At 44.0% G+C, this 21,984-nt stretch overlaps 1 protein-coding gene across 2 annotated transcripts in view; it reads right to left on the bottom strand.

The window, feature by feature from the left end:
• The window catches only part of PDE8A (phosphodiesterase 8A), a 413,353-nt gene that overhangs the window by 267,063 nt on the left and 124,306 nt on the right, over window positions 1-21,984 (bottom strand). Inside the window, exon 1 of one of the 2 annotated variants that reach the window (XM_089685704.1) lies at window positions 6,175-6,908. The exons of the other annotated variant lie outside the window; for it this stretch is intronic. Coding sequence (XP_089541830.1) covers window positions 6,175-6,333 — 159 coding nt within the window. The 5' untranslated portion in view covers window positions 6,334-6,908. Of the gene's footprint in view, window positions 1-6,174; window positions 6,909-21,984 lie in introns of those variants that run through there. 2 annotated transcript variants of the gene reach the window in all.

The following is a 21,984-nucleotide window of genomic DNA, read 5'->3' as shown; positions in this document are numbered from 1 at the left end:
ACTGCTGTACATATCCGCAAAACGCTGCATAAAACGCATAAGTGTGAACCTAGACTTAGAAAAGGTTCCTGTACTACTTCAAGGCGACTTCTATCAGACTTGTGCCCATAGACTTTCACGGAAGTCGCCTCCAAGTCAGATCCGCATCTATATTGATGTGATTTGGAACCGACATTACAGGAAAATTATATCTGTAGCTGATGTTGTCATTTGCCACAGGCAAAGTCGTATGGCATGAAATTCACACCAAATAGTACTCAAGTTGCTTTTCTGCAGCGTCTCCATTGAAGTCTATAGAACCACAAACGCAACATTTGCGTTTTAAAAAGTCCCTGACCTGTTCCAAAAAACACAATGGGTAAAAATGAGGAGATGTGAACCTGTCCCATAGGAAATCATGTTAAATGAACTGCTGTGCATTTCCAAAAACGCACAGGTGTGAACCTAGACTTACAAAAGGTTCCTGTGCTACTTCAAGGCGACTTTTATCAGACTTGTGCCCATAGACTTTCACGGAAGTCACCTCCAAGTCAGATCCACATCTATATTGATGTGATTTGGAACCGACATTACAGGAAAATTATCTGTAGCTGATGTTGTCATTTGCCACAGCAAAGTCGCATGGCATAAAATTCACATCAAAATAGTACTCAAGTAGCTTTTCTGCAGTGTGTCCATTGAATTCTACAGAACCACAAACGCAACATTTTGCATTGAAAAAAGTCCCTGACCCGTTCCAAAAAAACACACTGGGTAAAAATGCGGAGATGTGAACCTGTCCCATAGGAAATCATGTTAAATGAACTGCTGTGCGTTTCCGAAAAACGCACAGGTGTGAACCTAGACTTACAAAAGGTTCCTGTGCTACTTCAAGGTGACTTCTATCAGACTTGTGCCCATAGACTTTCACGGAAGTTGCCTCCAAGTCAGATCTGCATCTATATTGATGCTATTTGGATCCGACATTACAGGAAAATTATCTGTAGCTGATGTTCTCATTTGCCACAGGCAAAGTCGCATGGCATGAAATTCACATCAAAATAGTACTCAAGTCGTTTTTCTGCAGCGTCTCCTTTGAAGTCTACAGAACCCAAAACACAACGTTTTGTGTTTTATAAAGTCCCTGCCCCGTTCCAAAAAAACACACTGGGTAAAAATGTGGATATGTGAACCTGTCCCATAGGAAATCATGTTAAATGAACTGCTGTGCGTTTCAGCAAAACACTGCAGAAAACGCATAAGTGTGAACCTAGACTTAGAAAAGGTTCCTGCACTACTTCAAGGTGACTTCTATCAGACTTATCAAAAAATTTACAATTTTGACTATTATAATTAGGACGTGGCACTTAAATATTACCTATTTTTTGGAGGTGACCTGGCACCTGGATACACTCCAATTCCTTCCTTTGTTCTATCAGACTTGTGCCCATAGACTTTCACAGAAGTCGCCTCCAAGTCGGTTCCGCATCTATATTGATGTGATTTGGATCCGACATTACAGGAAAATTATCTATAGCTGTTCTCATTTGTCGCATGGCATGAAATTCACATCAAAGTAGTACTCAAGTCGCATCAAGTAGCCATCAAATTGCCAGGAAGTCGCCTAGGAAAGTCGCAGAACTTTCAGCTCGCAGTAGTGTGACCCGACACTCAGGAAAGCCTCTTGGCTCCTAGTTGATTGCTGTTCATTGTGCTACAAACACATGTTTGTTGTGACAGAGTGGGATCCAGGACTAGAGGAGTGAGAAAGTTTTGACAACTAACCTGGTCTTCCTATTTGGAGGCTGATCTGTGTAGTGACTAGCGTTCCGCAGTACTCAGGATAAATGCAAAGAACACAGAATAATCGTCCTGCTGAAATCCAGAATGAAAGAGACAGTCTGCATTGAGTAGATTTTGCCAATTCCCTGGTCCCCTATCCATCTAACGGGCTGACAGCATCAAACAAGCCGCTTTTCTTCCCAATGTTAAATATTTCATTCAGCATTAGTAAATGGTGCCAGATAAATACCTATACAAATATCAATATTTGCTTGCTGACGTTTATCATTCAGACAAATCTAAGCTATATAAAACTGACCTGTATTACAGTCAAGGACATAAAGACGTAGGCCCTGTGCTCATTGCAAAAGCAAGATAAGTATAGCTTCCAATGTTCTCTCTTTTTTTTTGCCCTGTTCTCTCCCGATGAAAACACCCTATTAGTAAACAAAGGCCGTGAATGTGCCTCTCGTTAGCAGAAATGGGAAGATTAATTGCCTGGCTGACAAATAAGGAAGCATGGAAGTGGCCTGAAACTGACATTTGTGATGCCCAGTTAAATGGCCCCTAGGGAAGGACTCTGATCAAGGGGAAATGGGAATTAAATGACTTGGATTATGGATGATCTACTTTGGCAATCATTTGTGAATGGCTGTCAATGGATAGGATATTAACCCTTTGCAGGAGCCCAGAGGCCTACGCTGCAATCCAGGTCCCTGGCGGTGGGGATCAGTGGTGGATGTGCTATCCTGCTGTTTCCTTCACACTAAATCTGCTGCTGTGTATCTCAATCCCCATGGCCTGGCCTCATTCCCTCCTGTCCTTCTTAGAGGTGGTAGCCAACATTTGCAGAAATGGTAAGATTGACTGCCTGGCTGACAAATCAGGATGCAGACACCCTGAACGGCAGAAGTGGCCCGAAGCTGACATTTGTGATGCCCAGTAAAATGGCCCCTAGGGAAGAACTGCGATGGAGAGGAAATGGGAATTAGATGACTTGGATTATGGATGATCTATTTGGCAATCACTTGCGCAAGTGAAAGGCTGCCACTTGACAGCCTATTAACCCTTTGCAGAAGCCAAAAGGCCTATGCTGCCATTCAGGCCCCTTTATGCCAGTGGAAGGGGTTGAATGATGTATGTGCCATCCCTGCCGTTTCCTTACCTTGTGTCTCTCTGCCTCCCTGATCTGGCAGATCTCCTCCTGTCTCTTTTAGAGGAACAGAAAATTATTCATTGCTGGCTGGCGAAAATAAGGACGAGGCACCCTGAATTGCCTGCAACTGACATTTGTGATGTCCAGCTAAATGGTCCCCAAGGAAGCAATCTGACCGAAGGGAAATGGGAATTGGATGACTTTGATTATAGATGATCTAGTTTACCAAATACTGTCTCTAGACAACCTATGGCAATCACTTGCACAAGTGAATGCCCCTTGACAGCCTATTAAACCATTTAGGCCCCTTGCACTGGCGGTGGGGTTGCAATGTGGATGTACCATCTCCTGCTGTTTCCTTACTTTGTGTACGTCGGCCTCATGGATGTGACTCTTCTCCCTCTTGTCATTCTTAGAGGAGTCATTACCAGGCTGACAAATAAGGATGCATGTACCCTGAATGGCAGAAGTAGACAGCAACTGACATGTGTGTTAAATGGCCCCCCAGGGGGAGATGAGAATTAGATGACTGGGGTTATGGATTATCTCCTTTGATGATCACTTTCACAAGTTGAAACTTGACAACCTATTAACCCTTTGCAGGAGCCCAAAGGCCTACGATGCTATCCAGGCCCCCTTGTGCTGGTGGTGGGGGTTGAATGGTGGATGTATAGTCCCTTCCATTTTCTTTGTAGCTCTTCCCTCATCAAGGGGAAATAGGAATTGGATGACTTGGACTACAGACGATCTACTTTGCAAACACACTCTCCTTATTGACAGACACCCTTTGCAGAAGCCCCAAGGCGTACAATGCCACCCAGGCCCAATTGTGCCAGCAGTGGGGTTATATGGAGGATGTACCATCCCTGGTGTGTATCTCTGCCTGTTCTCCCTCCCGTCCTTCTGCCGTCCTGACCTGGTTGTTCTCCTCCTGTCTTTCTTATTGGAGCAGAAATGTTAAGATGAACTGCCTGGCTGACATATAAGAAAGCAGGTACCCTGAATGGCAGAAGTGGCCTGAAACTGACATTTATGATGCCCAGTTAAATGGCCATTCTGATCAAGAGGAAATGACTTGTATTACGGATGATCTACTTTGCAAAACCACAGCATAGTAACCCTTTGCAGAAGCCCCCAAGGCCTATGCTGCCACCCAGGCCCCCTTGTGCCGGTGGTGAGGATGTATGGTGGATTTACCATCCTGCTGTTACCTTGCATATCTCTGCCTGTTCTCCCTCCTGTCTTTCTTAGAGGAGCAGAAATGGTAAGATGAATTGTCTGGCTGACAAATAACAATGCAGGTACCCTGAATGGCAGAAGGGGCCTGACCCTGACATTGGTCATGCCCGGTTAAATGGCCCCTGGGTACACATTCTGATGAAGGGGAAATTACAATGACATGATTTAGAATATGGATGATCTAGACATCCCTTGGTGAAGTGAAATCCTGTCCTCTGACAGCCTATTAACCCTTTGCAGTAGCCCCCAAGGCCTATGCAGCCACCTGGGCCCCCTTGCACCAGTGATGGGGTTCTACGGTGGATATACCATCCTGCTGGAAATTGGAATTAGATGACTTGTATTACAGATGATCTACTTTGCAAAAACACACTCTCGGTTGACAGCCTATTAACCCTTTGCAGAATCCCCAAGGCCTACAATGCCACCCCCTGGGTCCCCTTGCCTTGTGCTAGCAGTGGGGTTGGTGGGTGTCCTGGTTACCTTCACAGATGAGGTGACGGTGGATATGATCCCGGTAAATATGAACCCGATGAGTATTAGCCTGGTGGGTATGAGCTCGGTGGATATGATCGCAGATGGTATAACCCTGGTGGGTATGATCGCGGAGGGTATGAGGCCAGTGGGTACGAGCTTGGTGGGTATGACCCCGATGAGTATGATCCCAGTAGGTATGAGATTGGTGGGTACGACCCAGGTAGGTATGACCCCGATGGGTACGAACCCGGTGGGTACGAGGTTAGTGCGTATGAGCCCGGTGCGTACGATCCCGGTGGGTATGAGGTTGGTGGGTATGATCCTGGTGGGTTTGACCCCGGTGGGTACGACCCCGGTGGATACGGTCCTGGTGGGTATGAGGTAGGTGGGTACAAGCTTAGTGGGTATGACCCTGATGGGTATGATCTCTGTGGATACGAGGTTGGTGGGTACGATCCTGGTGGGTGCGAGGATGGTGGGTATGACCCCAGTGGGTACGATCCCGGTAGGTATGATCCTGGTGGGTATGAGGTTGGTGGTTACGAGCTCAGTGGGTATGACCTCGGTCGATATGAGCTCAGTGGGTATGAGGTTGGTGTGTATGACCCCCAATGGGTACAATACCGGTGGGTAAAATCCCGGGGGATATGAGGTTGGTGAATATGATCCCGGTGGGTACGACCCTGATGGGTATGAGGTTGGTGGGTACGACCCCGGTGGGTACGAGCTTAGTGGGTATGAGTTTGGTGGGTATGAGGTTGGTGGTTACGAGCTCAGTGGGTATGACCTCGGTTGGTATGAGCTCAGTGGGTATGAGGTTGGTGGGTATGACCCCCGATGGGTACAATACCGGTGGGTATGACCCCAGGGGGTACAATCCCGGGGGATATGAGGTTGGTGAATATGATCCCGGTGGGTATGAGGTTGGTGGGCACGACCCCGGTGGGTACGAGCTCGGTGGGTACGAGCTTAGTGGTTATGAACCTGATAGGTACGATCCCGGTGAGTACGAGGTTGGTGGGTACGATCCCGGTGGGTAAGAGGTTGGTGGGTATGATCCTGGTGGGTATGAGGTTGGTGAGTACGATCCCGGTGGGTACGAGGTTGGTGGGTACGATCCCGGTGGGTATGAGGTTGGTGAGTACGATCCCGGTGGGTATGAGGTTGGTGGGTATGATCCCGGTGGGTATGAGGTTGGAGGGTACAATCCCGGTGGGTATGAGGTTGGAGGGTACAATCCCGGTAGGTACGATTCCGGTGGGTACAACCCAGGTGGGTACGAGGTTGACGGGTACGATCCCGGTGGGTATGAGGTTGGTGGGTACGACCCCGGTGGGTACGAAGTTGGTAGGTACGATCCCGGTGGGTACAAGGTTGGTACAAGCTCAGTGGGTATGACCTCGGTGGGTATGATCCTGGTGGGTACGAGGTTGGTGGGTATGATCCCGGTAGGTACAAGCTCAGTGGGTATGCCCCCGGTGGGTATGCCCCCCATGCAGTGACCGTCCTCCCTCCGGTCCCTGTCAGGATTCAGCCCTCACCTTGTATGTGGAGGTGTGAGAGGATTTGATGAATAATCCGGGGACGGAGTTGTTCTGCTGGGACTGAGTGTTGGTCTGGTGGGGGGACTCGTCGGACTCCTTCCCGCTGTGGTAGACCACCCTGCTGTCGGAGATGTGGATGCTCGGAGCACAGCCCATGCTGCTGCCTCCTCCTCCCCCGCCCGAGGATCCGGTGCCCTCTGCAGTCAGCCGCTCAGTCCTCCTCGGTGGGGTGCAGCCTGCGATGTGCTGCCTCCGCTGTGCCGCATGTCCCGGGGCCCGGAGGATGGAGGAGATCGGAGGATGGAGGAGAGGAGATCGGAGGAAAGAGAGGAGAGGAGATCGGTCCTCATCAGGATCCCCCCCGCTCCATCTTCACCATCAGCATGGCAGCATTGTATCCGGGGATCACAGGGAGACGGGATGGCGGGGCTCCTCTCCGGGGACGGGGCTCATCGGGGGCTCTAGATGGGACTCCTCCTCATCATCATCACCCAGCGGAGGAGGATCGAGGGGCTTATTCACATCCGCACCCTCCGCTCTCCCCCGCCCCCTCACAGCCCGGCACACATCCCCCGGGGATCGCACAGGAACGCGGTGTTACTGATCAGACGGGAGGCGGCTCTTCCATGGACGGCTGTCAGCCCGCAGTGTGATCCGGTGTGAGCTCAGCCACTGCACCGATCTTCCCCCAGTGCCTGCCGGCCTGCCCTCCTCCTCTGTCTGCCTCCCTCCTCCCCCCCGTACTACTCCTCACCGCCGCTGTCACCCGGCCACAGCCAATGACAGCTCCGCGGACGGGTGACCTCCGGCCTGGAATGACGTCAATGGAAATGAGCTGAGGGAGGACCAATCAACAAACCGCACAGCCGGGGTGGGAGGGCTGCGGGTGCGGAGGGGAGTTTGAATGTTAGTGTGTGCGTGCGCCGCCGGCCTGTCACTGATCGCTGTGTCCGAATCCACCTCACCGACACGGCCAATGGATGGTGCCTGCCGGGGAGGAGACGGACACGCTGCACACCGGACAGACCTCCATCCTCCTCACCGACACGGCCAATGGATGGTGCCTGCCGGGGAGGAGACGGACACGCTGCACACCGGACAGACATCCATCCTCCTCACCGACACCACGTCTGTGCCCGGTCTATGTACACAGTGGGGGGGACACACCTACCTCGGGACAGTCAGCTTCACTGACACATGGACTGTAGTACTGCCTACCCTGTCACTGAGATCGCAGATATACACTATACATACACTGGACATACACCGGACGTACACCAAACATACATCGGACATACACTATACATACACCGGATGTACACTATACATACACCATACATACATCGGACATACACTATACATACACCGGACGTATGCTATACATACATCGGACATACACTATACATACACCATACATACACCGGACGTACACTGGACATACACTATACATACACTGGACATACACTATACATACATCGGACATACACTATACATACACCATACATACACTATACATACACCGGACGTACACTATACATACACCATACATACACTATACATACACTATACATACACCATACATACACCATACATACACCATACATACACTATACATACACCATACATACACTATACATACACCATACATACACTATACATACACCGGACGTACACTATACATACACTATACATACACCGGATGTACACTATACATACACCATACATACACTATACATACACTGGACATACACTATACATACATCGGACATACACTATACATACACCGGACATACACTATACATACACCATACATACACCGGACATGCACTATACATGCACCGGACGTACACTGGACATGCACTATACATGCACCGGACATGCACTATACATGCACCGGACATGCACTATACATGCACCGGACATGCACTATACATGCACCGGACCTGCACTATACATACACCGGACCTGCACTATACATACACCGGACATGCACTATACATACACTATACATGCACCGGACATACACTATACATGCACCGGACATACACTATACATGCACTATATATACACCAGACATACACTATACATACACCGGACATACACTATACATACACCGGACATACAGTACATGAGATACAAAAGTTGCTCTCATCAGAAAAGAGGACTTTGGACCACTGAGCAACAGACCAGGTATGTTTTTCTTTAGCCCAGGTAAGACGCTTCTGACGTTGTTTGTTGTTCAGGAGCGGCTTGACAAGAGGAATACGACATTTGAAGCCCATGTCCAGGATCCGTCTGTGTGTGGTGGCTCTTGATGCACTGACTCCAGCCTCAGTCCACTCCTTGTGAAAGTCCCCAACACTTTTGAATGGCCTGTTCCTGACAATCCTCTCCACACTGCGGTCATCCCTGCTGCTTGTGCACCTTTTTCTTCCACACTTTTCCCTTCCACATAACTTTCTATTAATGTGCTTTGATACAGCACTTTGGGAACATCCAACTTCTTTTGCAATCACCTTTTGAGGCTTTCCCTCCTTATGGAGGGTGTCAATGATGGTTTTCTACACAACTGTCAGGTCAGCAGTCTTTCCCATGATTGTGATTCCTACTGAACCAGACTGAGAGACCATTTAAAGGCTCAGGAACCCTTTGCAGTTGTTATGGCTTAATTAGCTGATTAGAGTGGGACACTTTGAGCCGAGAATATTGCACCTTTTCACAATATTCTCATTTTCTGAGATTGTGGATTTGGGGTTTTCATGAGCTGTAAGCCATAATCATCACAATTATGACAAATCACGGCTTGGACTATCTTGCTTTGCATGTAATGAGTCTATCTCATATATTAGTTTCACCTTTTAAGATGCATTACTGAAATAAATGAACTTTTGCACGATATTCTAATTTTTCGAGTTTTACCTGTACACTGGGCATAAACTGGACATACACTATACATACACTGGACATACACTATACATACACTGGACATACACTATGCATGCACTGGACATACACTATACATACACTGGACATACACTATACATACACTGGACATACACTATACATACACTGGACATACACTATACATACACTGGACATATACTATGCATGCACTGGACATATACTATGCATACACTGGACATATACTGGACATATACTATGCATGCACTGGACATATACTATACATACACTGGACATATACTATACATACACTATGCATACATTGGACATATACTACACATACACTATACATACCCTAGACATACACTATGCATACACTATACATACACCGGACATACACTATGCATACACTATACAAACTCCGGACATACACTGGACATATACATACCTGGAAATGCAAATCACGTATATATACTTGTGAGTTTGCGCAGCCTTGCCGCCCTGTAGCAGTATTTCTGGTTATAGGAAGTCTGTTGTTTACTGGGATCAATAGCTCAAGCTAATATTTATACTTTGTTTTAAGACACGGGTTGATTTGCTAAAGATAAGCAGACTGTTCACTTTGCCAGGGAATTCTCTCAGATCTTAGTGAATAAGATGAAACTCTGCTGACTTCCATCATCCAATCACTTGCAGGCAAAAAAATGATGTTTTTTAATTTGTTTTTTTATTTTCCTTGATGGGCCGGTTCACACCACATTTCTGCATGTGCGTTTTTGATACATTCTGGTGTGTTTTTGATGCGTTTGTCTTGCAGTGCATTTTTCTTCTTTTTTCCAAAGTTTTCTGGGGTTTTTTATTTGCTTTGATACGTTCTGGTGCATTTTGAGTTCCGGTGCATTTTTGCTGTATTTTACTGCTTTCCAGTGCAGTTCCTTTCAGAAAAAAATGCAACGTCTTCTACTTTTGTTGTCTGCACTGGAACGCACTGCAATGGTGTGAACTTTGCCATTGAAATCCATGTAGCCTACTGTCCATGCAGTAGAACATGTTCATTTTTCAAACATTCAAGGGAATTCTCATCTTAGTGAATGTGATGAAAGTTCACTTTGCAAAGAATACCCAATCATGTGCAAGTAAAATTAGAAAACCAGTGTGCTCCATTCACAGAGCGGTATCGACCACTTTAACCATTTCAATACCGGGCAATTTTACCCCCTTCCTGCCCAGGCCATTTTCCAGGTTTCAGCGCTCTCACACTTTGAATGACAATTGCGCGGTCATACAACATTGTACCCAAACTAAAATTTTATCATTTTCTTCACACAACTAGAGCTTTCTTTTGGTGGTATTTAATCACCGCCGGGGATTTTATTTTTTGCTAAAGTATCAAAGAAAGACCGAAAAGTTTGAAAAAAACACGTTTTTCTTTATTTCTGTTATAAAAGTTTGCAAATAAATAATTGTTCTTCATAAATTTAGGCCGAGATGTATTCTGCTACATGTCTTTGGTGAAAATAACCCAAATTAGGATGTATTATTTAGTCTGTAGGAAAGTTATAGAGTTCACAAACTAAGGTATAGATCTGAAAATTGATCAATCCTGAAGTACTGACAGCCAATCTAATTTCTTGAGGTCCAAGAATGTCAGAACAGTACAGATATCCCCCAAATGACCCCTTTTTGCAGAGTAGACAGTCCGACGTACTTCATAAGAGGAATGGCGAGTTTTTAGAAGTTGTATTTTTTCGGAAAATGAAAAAATGCAAAAAAGTATTTTCACTATTTTTTTTTTTACATACTGTCACCAGTGCAGTACAGCGTCTTCATATAACTGGCATGGCGGTGATCAGGGGCACTGAATGGTGACAGTATGAAAAAAAAAATATAATTTTTTTTTAATTATTTTTAATTTTTTATTACTTTTTATTTTTTTAAGATTTTTTTTTCATATTTCACTATGTCCAAAGTAGTACAATGTTACCATAGTAACATTGTACTACTTTGGGGAAGTGATCAGCATTTTTTTTTTTTTTTACACAATTTGCTTATAGCAAAGAATTACTTTGCTATAAGCAAGCATTTACCTGAATGACATCGATTCATTCAGGGTTTTTTTTTGTTTTTTTTTGTGCTTAGCTGTGATTTGGCCACAGCTAATCACATGACATGTGCATGTGATTAGCTGTGACCATTCACAGCTAGACACTAGTATACAATGGATGGCATGAATGAAGCCATCCATTGTATACAACTGTCATGTGACCTGCTGTGATTGGTCACAGCAGGTCACATGGTACCAGCAACGGGGCCGATACTCAGATCTGTCATCGGCCGTGTCCAAGGTACACGGCCGGCGACAGATCGCGCCGCTGCGCGGCTCTGCAAGCGCGAAAAGTGCGCATGTGCGGGAGGACGCCATTTGGCGTCCACCTGGAAATCCAATACATTTTTCCAGCCACCTTTTGGCTATTGGCCGGGCGTGTATTGGTTAAGAACTGTGCTAAAATACCGCTCAATGTTTTTAAACAAAAATGTTGGCATTCACAAAAATCGTTACTAAAATACTGCATGAAGTTTTTTTCAGAAATATGCAGTATTTATCTCATGAAACCATGCAGTATTTTATCGCATGTGATATCCAATGGGATGGACACAGTGGAGAAGGATTAGAACCTGTTAGTTTTTAGTGCTGATAAAGAGGTAAAATAGTTTAAACCGTAGAAATCTGCTGACTCACGAAGTCAGTGCGATCCCTGCAGCAGATGTATTCACACAAAAGAAAAAAGGTGCCTGAAATACCAGGCAAAGGGAAGCTGCTGTCACAGGACACACAGGGCGTATCAAACCAACTACCCTAAATTAGGTCAACACAAAATATCTTTGTAAATGTCAAATATTGAATGAAAATAGTATCAGTAATCACACACAGAAATACCCTTCTTGCACCAATTAAAATACAATGTTGTGTTTTTTATTGGTGACAGAAGGGTATTTAAATATAAGTTTGATTTTTGACACAATTTTCATTTAATATTTGACATTTAGAAAAATATAAATAAGTGTTACTAAACCCTGCATCCACTATGTCTGCTCTCCCAGGACCCTGCATTCACTATATCTGGTCTCCCAGGACCCTGCATTCACTATATCTGGTCTCCCAGGACCCTGCATTCACTATATCTGGTCTCCCAGGACCCTGCATTCACTATATCTGGTCTCCCAGGAGCCTGCATTCACTATATCTGGTCTCCCAGGACCCTGCATTCACTATATCTGGTCTCCCCGGACCCTGCATTCACTATATCCTCTCTCCCAGGACCCTGCATTCACTATATCTGGTCTCCCAGGACCCTGCATTCACTATATCTGGTCTCCCCGGACCCTGCATTCACTATGTCCGCTCTCCCAGGACCCTGCATTCACTATATCCGCTCTCCCAGGACCCTGCATTCACTATATCCGCTCTTCCAGGACCCTGCATTTACTATATCCGGTCTCCCAGGACCCTGCATTCACTATATCTGGTCTCCCAGGACCCTGCATTTACTATATCCGCTCTCCCAGGACCCTGCATTCACTATATCTGGTCTCCCCGGACCCTGCATTCACTATATCTGGTTTCCCTGGACCCTGCATTCACTATATCCGTTCTCCCCGGACCCTGCATTCACTATATCTGGTCTCCCCGGACCCTGCATTCACTATATCGGGTCTCCCCAGACCCTGCATTCACTATATCTGGTCTCCCACAGTACACAGAACATGGAAATGCAATTATTTTAGTAAATATTAACTGCTAAATACCTTTTCTTGTCAGCAGTTAGAGCAGTCTTGTGACTTCTATCAGTGTCCAGCCAAGCACTGGTTAAAGCTTGTGGGAGGAGTTTTCATTTTGTTCTAGGAGGATGCAGAACCCCTGACCTCTGTCTTGACGGTGCTGATTGGCCCTGTGCTGATCACATGCACTCTCCCAAGAAAAGAAATAAAAACCTCTCTAGCAAACACACCAAACTGAGCATGTGCAGAGTGACTCCACACCATATGTCTTATCAGGAGATGAGAAGGGGGCACTGGAAGAAGGGGAGGATCAGAGAAATCAGGATCAAACCGCATTTTTACACAATGCGGAGGATTAACCCCTTAGGTTCCACAGTGAGTATAACAAGCATGCATTACTGCATATACAGACTGACTTTACTGTTGTGGGTTTAGTAACATTTTCAATATTCAGTATTGGCACCAATATCGGTATGGCTGCATTCCTAGTACATCCCTCCATTACTCTATCCAAAATGAAAAATAAAGTTTTGCTTTTTTTTTTTATACACTTGTACAATTGTGTATTTTATGTAATTTGTATACAAATTATACTTGTCAAGCCAATATGATGGCACAATACTATGCAGCAAATCGTGTATACAAAGGGAATGATCACAGCTCTCGAGTATCACAGCCTGTAAATTTCACACATGCTGCAGCAACAAACAGGTACATCCAGGTATAAGAACAATCAGAAAACTCAAACAAGAAAAAAAAACTTACATTAAAGAAGTAACAAAAAAAGAAAGAAAAAAAACCCAGAGTAAGCAATCAGACATAAAAATACTGCTCACTTGTATGTAACGTTTTGCCTTTAGTTGCACTTACAAGTAGTGTTTCTCAACCTTTTCAGCACAGAGGAACCCTTGAAATATTTTTTCAGTCTCAGCCAGCTAAAAATTATTATATCTGCAACTTCTGATATGTGATTGTGACAGTCAGTGGAAAGAATGCTCCTTACACTTGTGGTCACTGCGAAGAATTACCCCTTCAGGCTAGGTTCACACATATGCAGTGTGCGTTTGATCCATTTCTGCAGTGCGTTTTGCATTTTTTCACATGCGTTTTTTATGCATTTTGCATCCTATTTTACCTTGTTGGTGAGCAGATTAAAATGCAAAGCGCATCAAAAATGCAGAAAAAAACGCATTAAAATCACAATACATGCTTTTCTGCAGCATTTTCATTGAAGTCTATAGGACTAAAAATGCAATGTTTTGCGTTTTAAAAAGTCCCTGACCCTCTCCAAAAAACGCACCAGGTGAAAACGCGGAGGTGTGAACCCGTACCATAGGAAATCTTGTTAAATGGACTGCTGTGCGTTTCTGCAAAATGCTGCGGAAAATGCATAAGTGTGAACCTAGACTTATAGATAGCTAAAACGATCAATGATGTGAGTGAGAACTTGTCAGCGGGAAGATATCTTTAAAATAATTGTGAAAAATGAAAGTATCCCCGCTATGTATACTGTATGTCATATGTTCTAACAAGGGATTAGACCATTGTGATTATATATATATATGTGTAGGTTTGGACTGATTGGGAAGTTTTTTGCAGAAAATGATGTATATGCTTGTACTGTATGACCACAAAAAAAGTCTTTAAAATCTGGGGAAATGACAGGAGAAAAGTATATTTTGCAACATGTAATGGGGTGGATTTATTAAATGTAATGGGGTGGATTTATTAAATGCAATGGGGTGGATTTATTAAATGCAATGGGGTGGATTTACTAAATGCAATGGGGTGGATTTATTAAATGCAATGGGGTGGATTTATTAAATGTAATGGGGTGGATTTATTAAATGTAATAGGGTGGGCTTATTAAATGTAATGGGGTGGATTTATTAAATGCAATGGGGTGGATTTACTAAATGCAATGGGGTGGATTTACTAAATGTAATGGGGTGGATTTATTAAATGTAATGGGGTGGATTTATTAAATGTAATGGGGTGGATTTATTAAATGCAATGGGGTGGATTTACTAAATGCAATGGGGTGGATTTATTAAATGTAATGGGGTGGATTTATTAAATGTAATGGGGTGGATTTATTAAATGTAATGGGGTGGATTTATTAAATGCAATGGGGTGGATTTACTAAATGCACATAGAGTGAGCACTCTGCAAGTGAAGTTGTTCCAGAGCTTAGTAAATGAGGGGGAGCTCTACTGACTTCTATCATCCAATCATGTACAAGCAAAATTGCTGTTTTTTTTCCTTGCATGTGATTGGGTATTCTTTGTAAAGTGAAGCTTTACCTGATGTACTAAGCTCTGGAGCAAATTGCACAGTCTATTTGCCTTAACGTAAAATTATATGCAAAACGTATTTTTTCTCCATTTTGGATAGAGTAATGGAGGGTTATAACCCGTGTCAGTTTTTGGGTTTTTTTTTCACCATCTGTATCCTCATTGGAAAATGTCCCCTCTATAATTATTCTGGGGACAACCCAAAATTTGGAATTTTCTTTTAACTACATGCCGCCCAGCCACTGTACATATACGGCGGCAGGGCGGCACTGGCAGGCAAAACCACGTTTTAAAACGTGTGTTTTGTAAACAAATAGGGGGCGCATGCAAGGCGCGCCGCCGCCCTATCTGTCCCGCGGATCACCACCACAGATGTCAGTCGCCGGGTCACAGCCGCTCCTTAGCGGTTATTTCCCGGCGATCGGCGGCAAACAGTGACAGACAGCACAGCTGCAGTAGCTGTGCTGTCTGTCACTTCCCTGTCAGCTCGAGGATGAGCTGATCGAGAAAGAACAGTTCCTCTTTCTCGATCAGCCTTGTCCTGTCCAGTACACACCCCTGCCCCCTAGTAAAACACTCCCCTCACTCCTATAACCCTTCCCTGCAAAATAAAGTTAACCCCTTCCTCCCCATTGCCATTAGTACAGTGTCAGTGTTTTTTTTTTTGCACTGATCACTGTATTAGTGTTTTTGGGGATGTCAGTGACCCCAAGTCAGTACCCCCCAATGTCAAAATGTCCACCGCAGTCCCTCCATAAGTCGCTGGTCGCTGCCATAAGTCCCTGATCGCTGCCATAAGTCCCTGATCGCTGCCATAATTCACTGATCGCTGCCATAAGTCCCTGATCGCTGCCATAAGTCCCTGATCGCTGCCATAATTCACTGATCGCCGCCATTATTAGTATTAAAAAAAACTAAAAATCCCAGTATCTTTCCCGCCATTTGTAAACGCTATAACTTTCACGTAAACCAATTAATTTACACGTATTGGGATTTTTTTTAGCAAAGACATGTCGCAGAATGCATTTTGGCAGAAATTTATGACTAAATTTTATTTTTGCATTTTTTTTTTACTGGACATGTTTTATAGCAAAAAGTCCAAAATATTGTTTTTTTTTCCTCAACATTGTCAGACTTTTTTTTTTATAGAGCAAAAAATGAAAACCGCACAGGCGATCAAATACCACCGAAAGAATGCTCAATTTGTGGGGAAAAAAAGGATGTAAATTTCATTCATGTACTATATTGCATGACCGCGCAATTGTCCGTTAAACTAGCGCAGCGCTATATAGCAGAAAAATGGCGTAAATTGCAGTATTTATACCATAGTTTGTAGACGCTATAACTTCCACACAAAGGAATCAGTATACACTTATTGGAATTTTTTTTACCAAAAACATGTAGCAGAATACATTTTGGCCTAAATTTATAACCAATTTTGAGTTTACTATATATTTTTTATAGCTGAAAGTAAAAAATATTGTTTTTCTTCAAAATTTTTGGCCTTTTTTTGTTTATAGCGTGAAAAATAAAAAGCGCACAGGTGATCAAATACCACCGAAAGAAAGCTCTATTTGTGTGAAAAAAAGGACGTAAATTTCATTTGGGTACAGCATTGCATGACCGCGCAATTATCAGTTGAATAAGTGCAGCGCCGAGTAGCAAAAAGAGGCCTGGTCATTAAGGGGGGTAAATCCTCTGGAGCTCAAGTGGTTAACCACCTCCCGTCCGTCTGTTGTATATAAACGGCCGGACGGGGGCAGTGCAGGGTTGGGTGGCCGTTTATAAATGGCCTCTCCGCCCCCTGCCTGTGCGTGCTCTCTGGGAGTGCGCAGCACCGCGATCCGGTGCCTGCTGTGTCCTGCGGACACAGTGGAACACCGATCATCGGACGGGACCTCTGTGCGAGGTCCCGATCATGTGATCACTGATTGGCCAATTAGTGATCACATGCAGAGTAGTAAGCAAGATGTCACTTCTGACATCATTGCTTACTACGTGTGGTGTGAAATCTGTGAATGATCACAGAGGTCACATGGTACAAGGCTATTCACAACAGCCTCCCGTTGTATATAAACGGCCTCCCCACACCCTGCTTGTGCACGCTCCCCGGAAGCATGCAGCACCGCGATGCGGTGCCCGCTGTGTCCTCCGGACGAGGTCCCGATCATGTGATTGCTGATTGGCCAATCCGTGATCACATGCAAAGTAGTAAGCAAGATGTCACTTGTGACATCATTGCTTACTACGTGTGAAATCTGTGAATGATCACAGAGGTCACATGGTACAAGGCTATTCACAACAGCCTTGTACCATGTGACAAGCTGTGACCAATCACAGCTCACACAGTAGTTCTCAATGGCTGCAAGAATGCAGCCAGAGAGAAGGAGAAATGATTGCTTTTACAGTGTTTATGGGTGTAAAAGCAATCGGTGTAAAAAAAAAAAAATCTTCATCACCCCCCACAAGTAGTACAGTGTCACCATGGTGACACTATACTGCAAGGGTGACAGTATGTAAAAAAAAACATAATAATATAAAAAAAAGTTTAAAAATTATAATTTTTGGTTATAAACTAATTTGGGTTATTTTACTAAAAAGATAACGGAATACATTTTGGCCAAGATTTATGATGATATATTATTTATTTGCAACATTTTATTAGAAAAACACTTTTTTTCAACATTTTTGGACTTTTTAATTTACATAGCAAAAAAAAATAAAAATCCTAGTGGTGAATAAATACCATCAAAATAAAGCTTTATCTGTCTCAAAAAAATTCATATGGGTACAGTGTTGCATGACCGCTCAATTGTCATTCAAAGTGTGATAGCGCTGAAAGCTGAAAATTGGCCTGGACAGGAAGGGGGTAAAAGTGTCCGGACTGGAAGTGGTTAATTTCAATGATAATGATAAACAGGACAAATAGAGAGAGTGAATTTAACAGAGGCACAGGCAACAATAAAAAAAAATGACAGGTGTTCTAATCCACCTCCACTCTATCCAAAACTCAGAAAAGTTTTTCCTTTAGTAAATCAACCCCAATTATTTCCAAATTTAGGTTTCTATGCATTACTGTTGAGAGAACAGATCCAAAACGGCAGAGGATACTCAAAATTGCCTATTATGTTTTTACATTTCCATTTGCCCTCCAGAGGATTTACCCCCCTAGAAGTTTCGCTTGTTCTATGTAATCCTCTTACAGGAATGTTAATTGATTCTAAAGTTTCAAAAACTACTGACTGCTCTTCTTCTGTTATGTTTCATCAGGGATTTTGCAGCAGAAGCCACACTCGCAAAAATAAAATGAATTAGTATGCATTGTAAAAGACAAACAGTCTGCAAGAGAATCATAAATATAAAAAAATGTCCTTAACCACTTGCCCTCCTGAGGATTTACCCCCCTTCCTGACCAGGCCATTGTTTTGCGTTCCGTTGCTGCGTTACTTTAACTGACACCTGCGAGGTCATGCAACGCTGCACCCAAATTAAATTTGCGTCCTTTCTTCCCACGAATAGATTTTCTTTCGGTGATATTTGATCACCTGTGCCTTTTTTTTTATTTTTTGCGCTATAAAAAAAAAACAATTTTGAGAAAAAAGCAATATTTTTGACTTTTTGCTATTAAACATGTCCAGTAAAAAAATTTAAAAAATCTAATTTTGTCATAAATTTAAGCAAAAATGTATTCTGCTACATGTCTTTGCTGAAAAAATTGTAATAAGTGTAAATTAATTGGTTTATGTGAAAGTTCTAGCGTTTACAAATGGTGGTATATATACAAGGATTTTTTTTACATTTTTACTAGTAACAGGACTGCGGCGGGCATTCTGACACTGGGGGGTACTGACTTGGTGTCACTGACATTCCCAATGATACCAATACATTGATCAGTGCTAATAAAAAGCACTGACACTGTACTAATGACACTGGGCAGGAAGGGGTTAACATCTGGGGTGATCAAAGGGTTAACTCTGTGCTGTTTTACATTGGGCTGTGTGTTTATACTTCACTGTAAGCACACTGCTTTGCATAGCTGTGCAATGCACAGCCATGCAAAGCAGTGTGCACTAGTTGACAGGAAGGAGAACTGTTTTGTTTACAAAGAGTTCTCCCCCGTCGGAGATCCTCAACAATCACAGGGCGCCGACGAGTAATCACCAGCCAGAACTCGGTGATTGACAGCCACGTCCGTGAATGGCAGCGCGGGTAGGGTGCGCGTGCAGCTCTCGCGTGCCCCTTACCCAGAAATGCAAAATCACATGTATATATGTAATTTTGCGCACCCCTGTCACCCTGTAGCAGTACATCTGCTATAGGGCAGCCAGAATGCCGTTAATACCGCATGCCTGGACCACAACCTAATTACCGCATGCATTTAATTATTTATTTCCTTCTGTGAACTGAGTTTTTATGCCTTTTCATGCGGTATTTACCAAGCGGTTTGCAAAACGGCATAGTGAATTGGCAGTTTCAGGATCGCATGCGATATTTAGGCAAATTGTGTCTGGACACCTACATATACCGCATGCGATCTGCTTTGTGAATGGAGCCCATTATTCTTGCTTCCACGTGATTGCATGAGAGGTCAGCAGAACTTCAGCTCATTCACTAAGCTAAGGGAAACTTCCCTTGTAAAATGAGTATTGGCAGTGACACCAATGAGGGGGCACTATTCCTCCCACACTGACACTAATGATGGGGCACTATTACTCCCACTGACACCAATTATACTTACATCACTGTGATGACCCCTGTTCCAGCCCGGGCTCCCTCATTCAGGCACAGACACTTACCCATCAGCTGTCTTCCTTCTCCAGCTGCTCTCCTCTTCTTCTCCAGCTCCAGCTGCTCCCTCACTCGATCTTCAATCTTTGTGCTGCCGCTCAGCTCCTCCTCTCCAAGCTCCGCCTCCTCGCCTGTGATTGGCTGCCTGTGTGCCTTTTCTGAGCTACAGATCTGGAGGCCAATCACCGGCGAGGAGGCAGAGCTTGCAGAGGGAGGGACAGGCTGCCATAGGCTGCCCAGTGATCCCAGGGGTGTGGCCAGATTCAAGGGGCAGCTTGTCATCCCGCCCAGATCGCGATCAAGATCCAGGAAGATGAAGACACTGGACGGACACCCTCTGCACCCCTCCTCCAACAGCGCCTTGTGGACCGCATCGACACAGGACACAGGTAAGACACAGCAGCCCCTGTCCCTTTCCCACAGAAGTGCCACCCCCCTGAAAAGTTCCGCCCTAGGCAAATGCCTTGTTTGCCCCTGGATGTATAGGTGTTCCAACAGTAGCAAATTAATTTGATACATAAATAACAATACAGACAAGTTGTAAGAGAAAGAAATGTATAATTGCACCTTGATGTTCCTGTTACAACTGGGAAATAAAACATTCACAGTTAACTAGTTTTTTATGTGTACTTGTGTGCATTGTAGTTTATGCTGCATGTAATCTCACAAGCATAGAAAATAAACACTGTGAGAAATAAATACTTTGCAGCTGTGCTTTGTGCATTATTCTCATGGCCCGAGACTCAACTTTTGTTTCAGTGAAGTGAGCCTGGAATAATCATATTCCAAAAACAGAATTAAGACATGACAGGGTCCAGTAATGGCATCTCATAACCATGCAGGGCAAACGAATACAATGCCCACCTCTCTGTTGCATGTACATACCTTCTGCCACTCCATTCAGTTGTCAAGAGAAAAGGAAAGTCCCATGTTGGCTACGTGTTGCTAGAGTCATAGTTTACACACTTAAAGCGATACTAAAGGTTCAGGTTTTTTTTAAATAACAAACATGTCATACTCACTAGACATCGTTCCGAATAACATTTCGTACAAATGTTTTCATTATTTGGAGATTTGAATGTATCCGAATAACGAATTATAAAAATAACGCATTTAAATGAATCCGAAATAACAAAACAAAATTTGATTTGAAAACAAATTTGAATTTGAAAATCAATGCAAAAACAAAATCAAACAAACATTCAAAAACAAATTTAAAGCGGATCTCCATCCAAACGAAGAAGTTCCGCTTTAAGGACTGGTCCCCGGCTCCCTGTTATTTTTTTTAATTTTTTTCGAATTCAGTTGAACCAATTTCGAATATGAACGACTTTTCAAATTCGGTCGAAAAGCTCTAGAAATGAATTTGAATACAAATTACCAAAATGAATCCCAAGAACGAATTGAATGAATTTATCGAATCCAACTACACGAAATTTGTTAGATTTAGAAACAAAATGATTTTTTCTGTTTTGCACGTCTAATACTTACCTGCTGTTTGCAGTACTTTTGCACAGAGCAGCCCAGATCCTTTTCTTCTCAGGTCCCCCATCGGTTTTCCTGGCTCCTCCTTCCTATTGGATGCCCTCATAGCAAGCAGCTTGCTATGGAGGCACCCGAGCAGGCACGCTCCCAAGCTGTGGCTCTGTGTGTCTATTCACACACAGAGCCACGGCTTGGCTCCGCCCCTATGTCTCTTCAATGGTTCATTGGCTGTGATTGATAGTAGTAGGAGCCTGCTGTCTCAGCCAATGAGGAGGCAGAGACCAGGGACAGGAGAGGTTCTCATGGACATTGCTGGATCGCAATGGGGCTCAGGTAAGTATTAGGGGGGCTGGGTGGCACAGAATGCATGAAGGTAAAAAGCCTTGAGCCTTTACAACCACTTTAAGTTAGGAGCTCCTGTGTGACAGTGCAGATTGGCCTGGCTTTTTCATATGGCTGAGTCAAATTCTCTGAATGTACTGGGTATTTCCGTCAGCTCCTGACACTAAAACAGAGTGAGAAGTGGAAAAATTATAGTATATAGTAGTAGTATATACTA

Source organism: Staurois parvus, unplaced genomic scaffold (assembly GCF_062004578.1).
Source record: "Staurois parvus isolate SC_StPar_1 unplaced genomic scaffold, SC_StPar_1.0 ptg000381l, whole genome shotgun sequence".
Taxonomy (NCBI): Eukaryota; Metazoa; Chordata; class Amphibia; order Anura; family Ranidae; genus Staurois; species Staurois parvus.
This window is presented reverse-complemented; position numbering and strand designations above follow the sequence as displayed.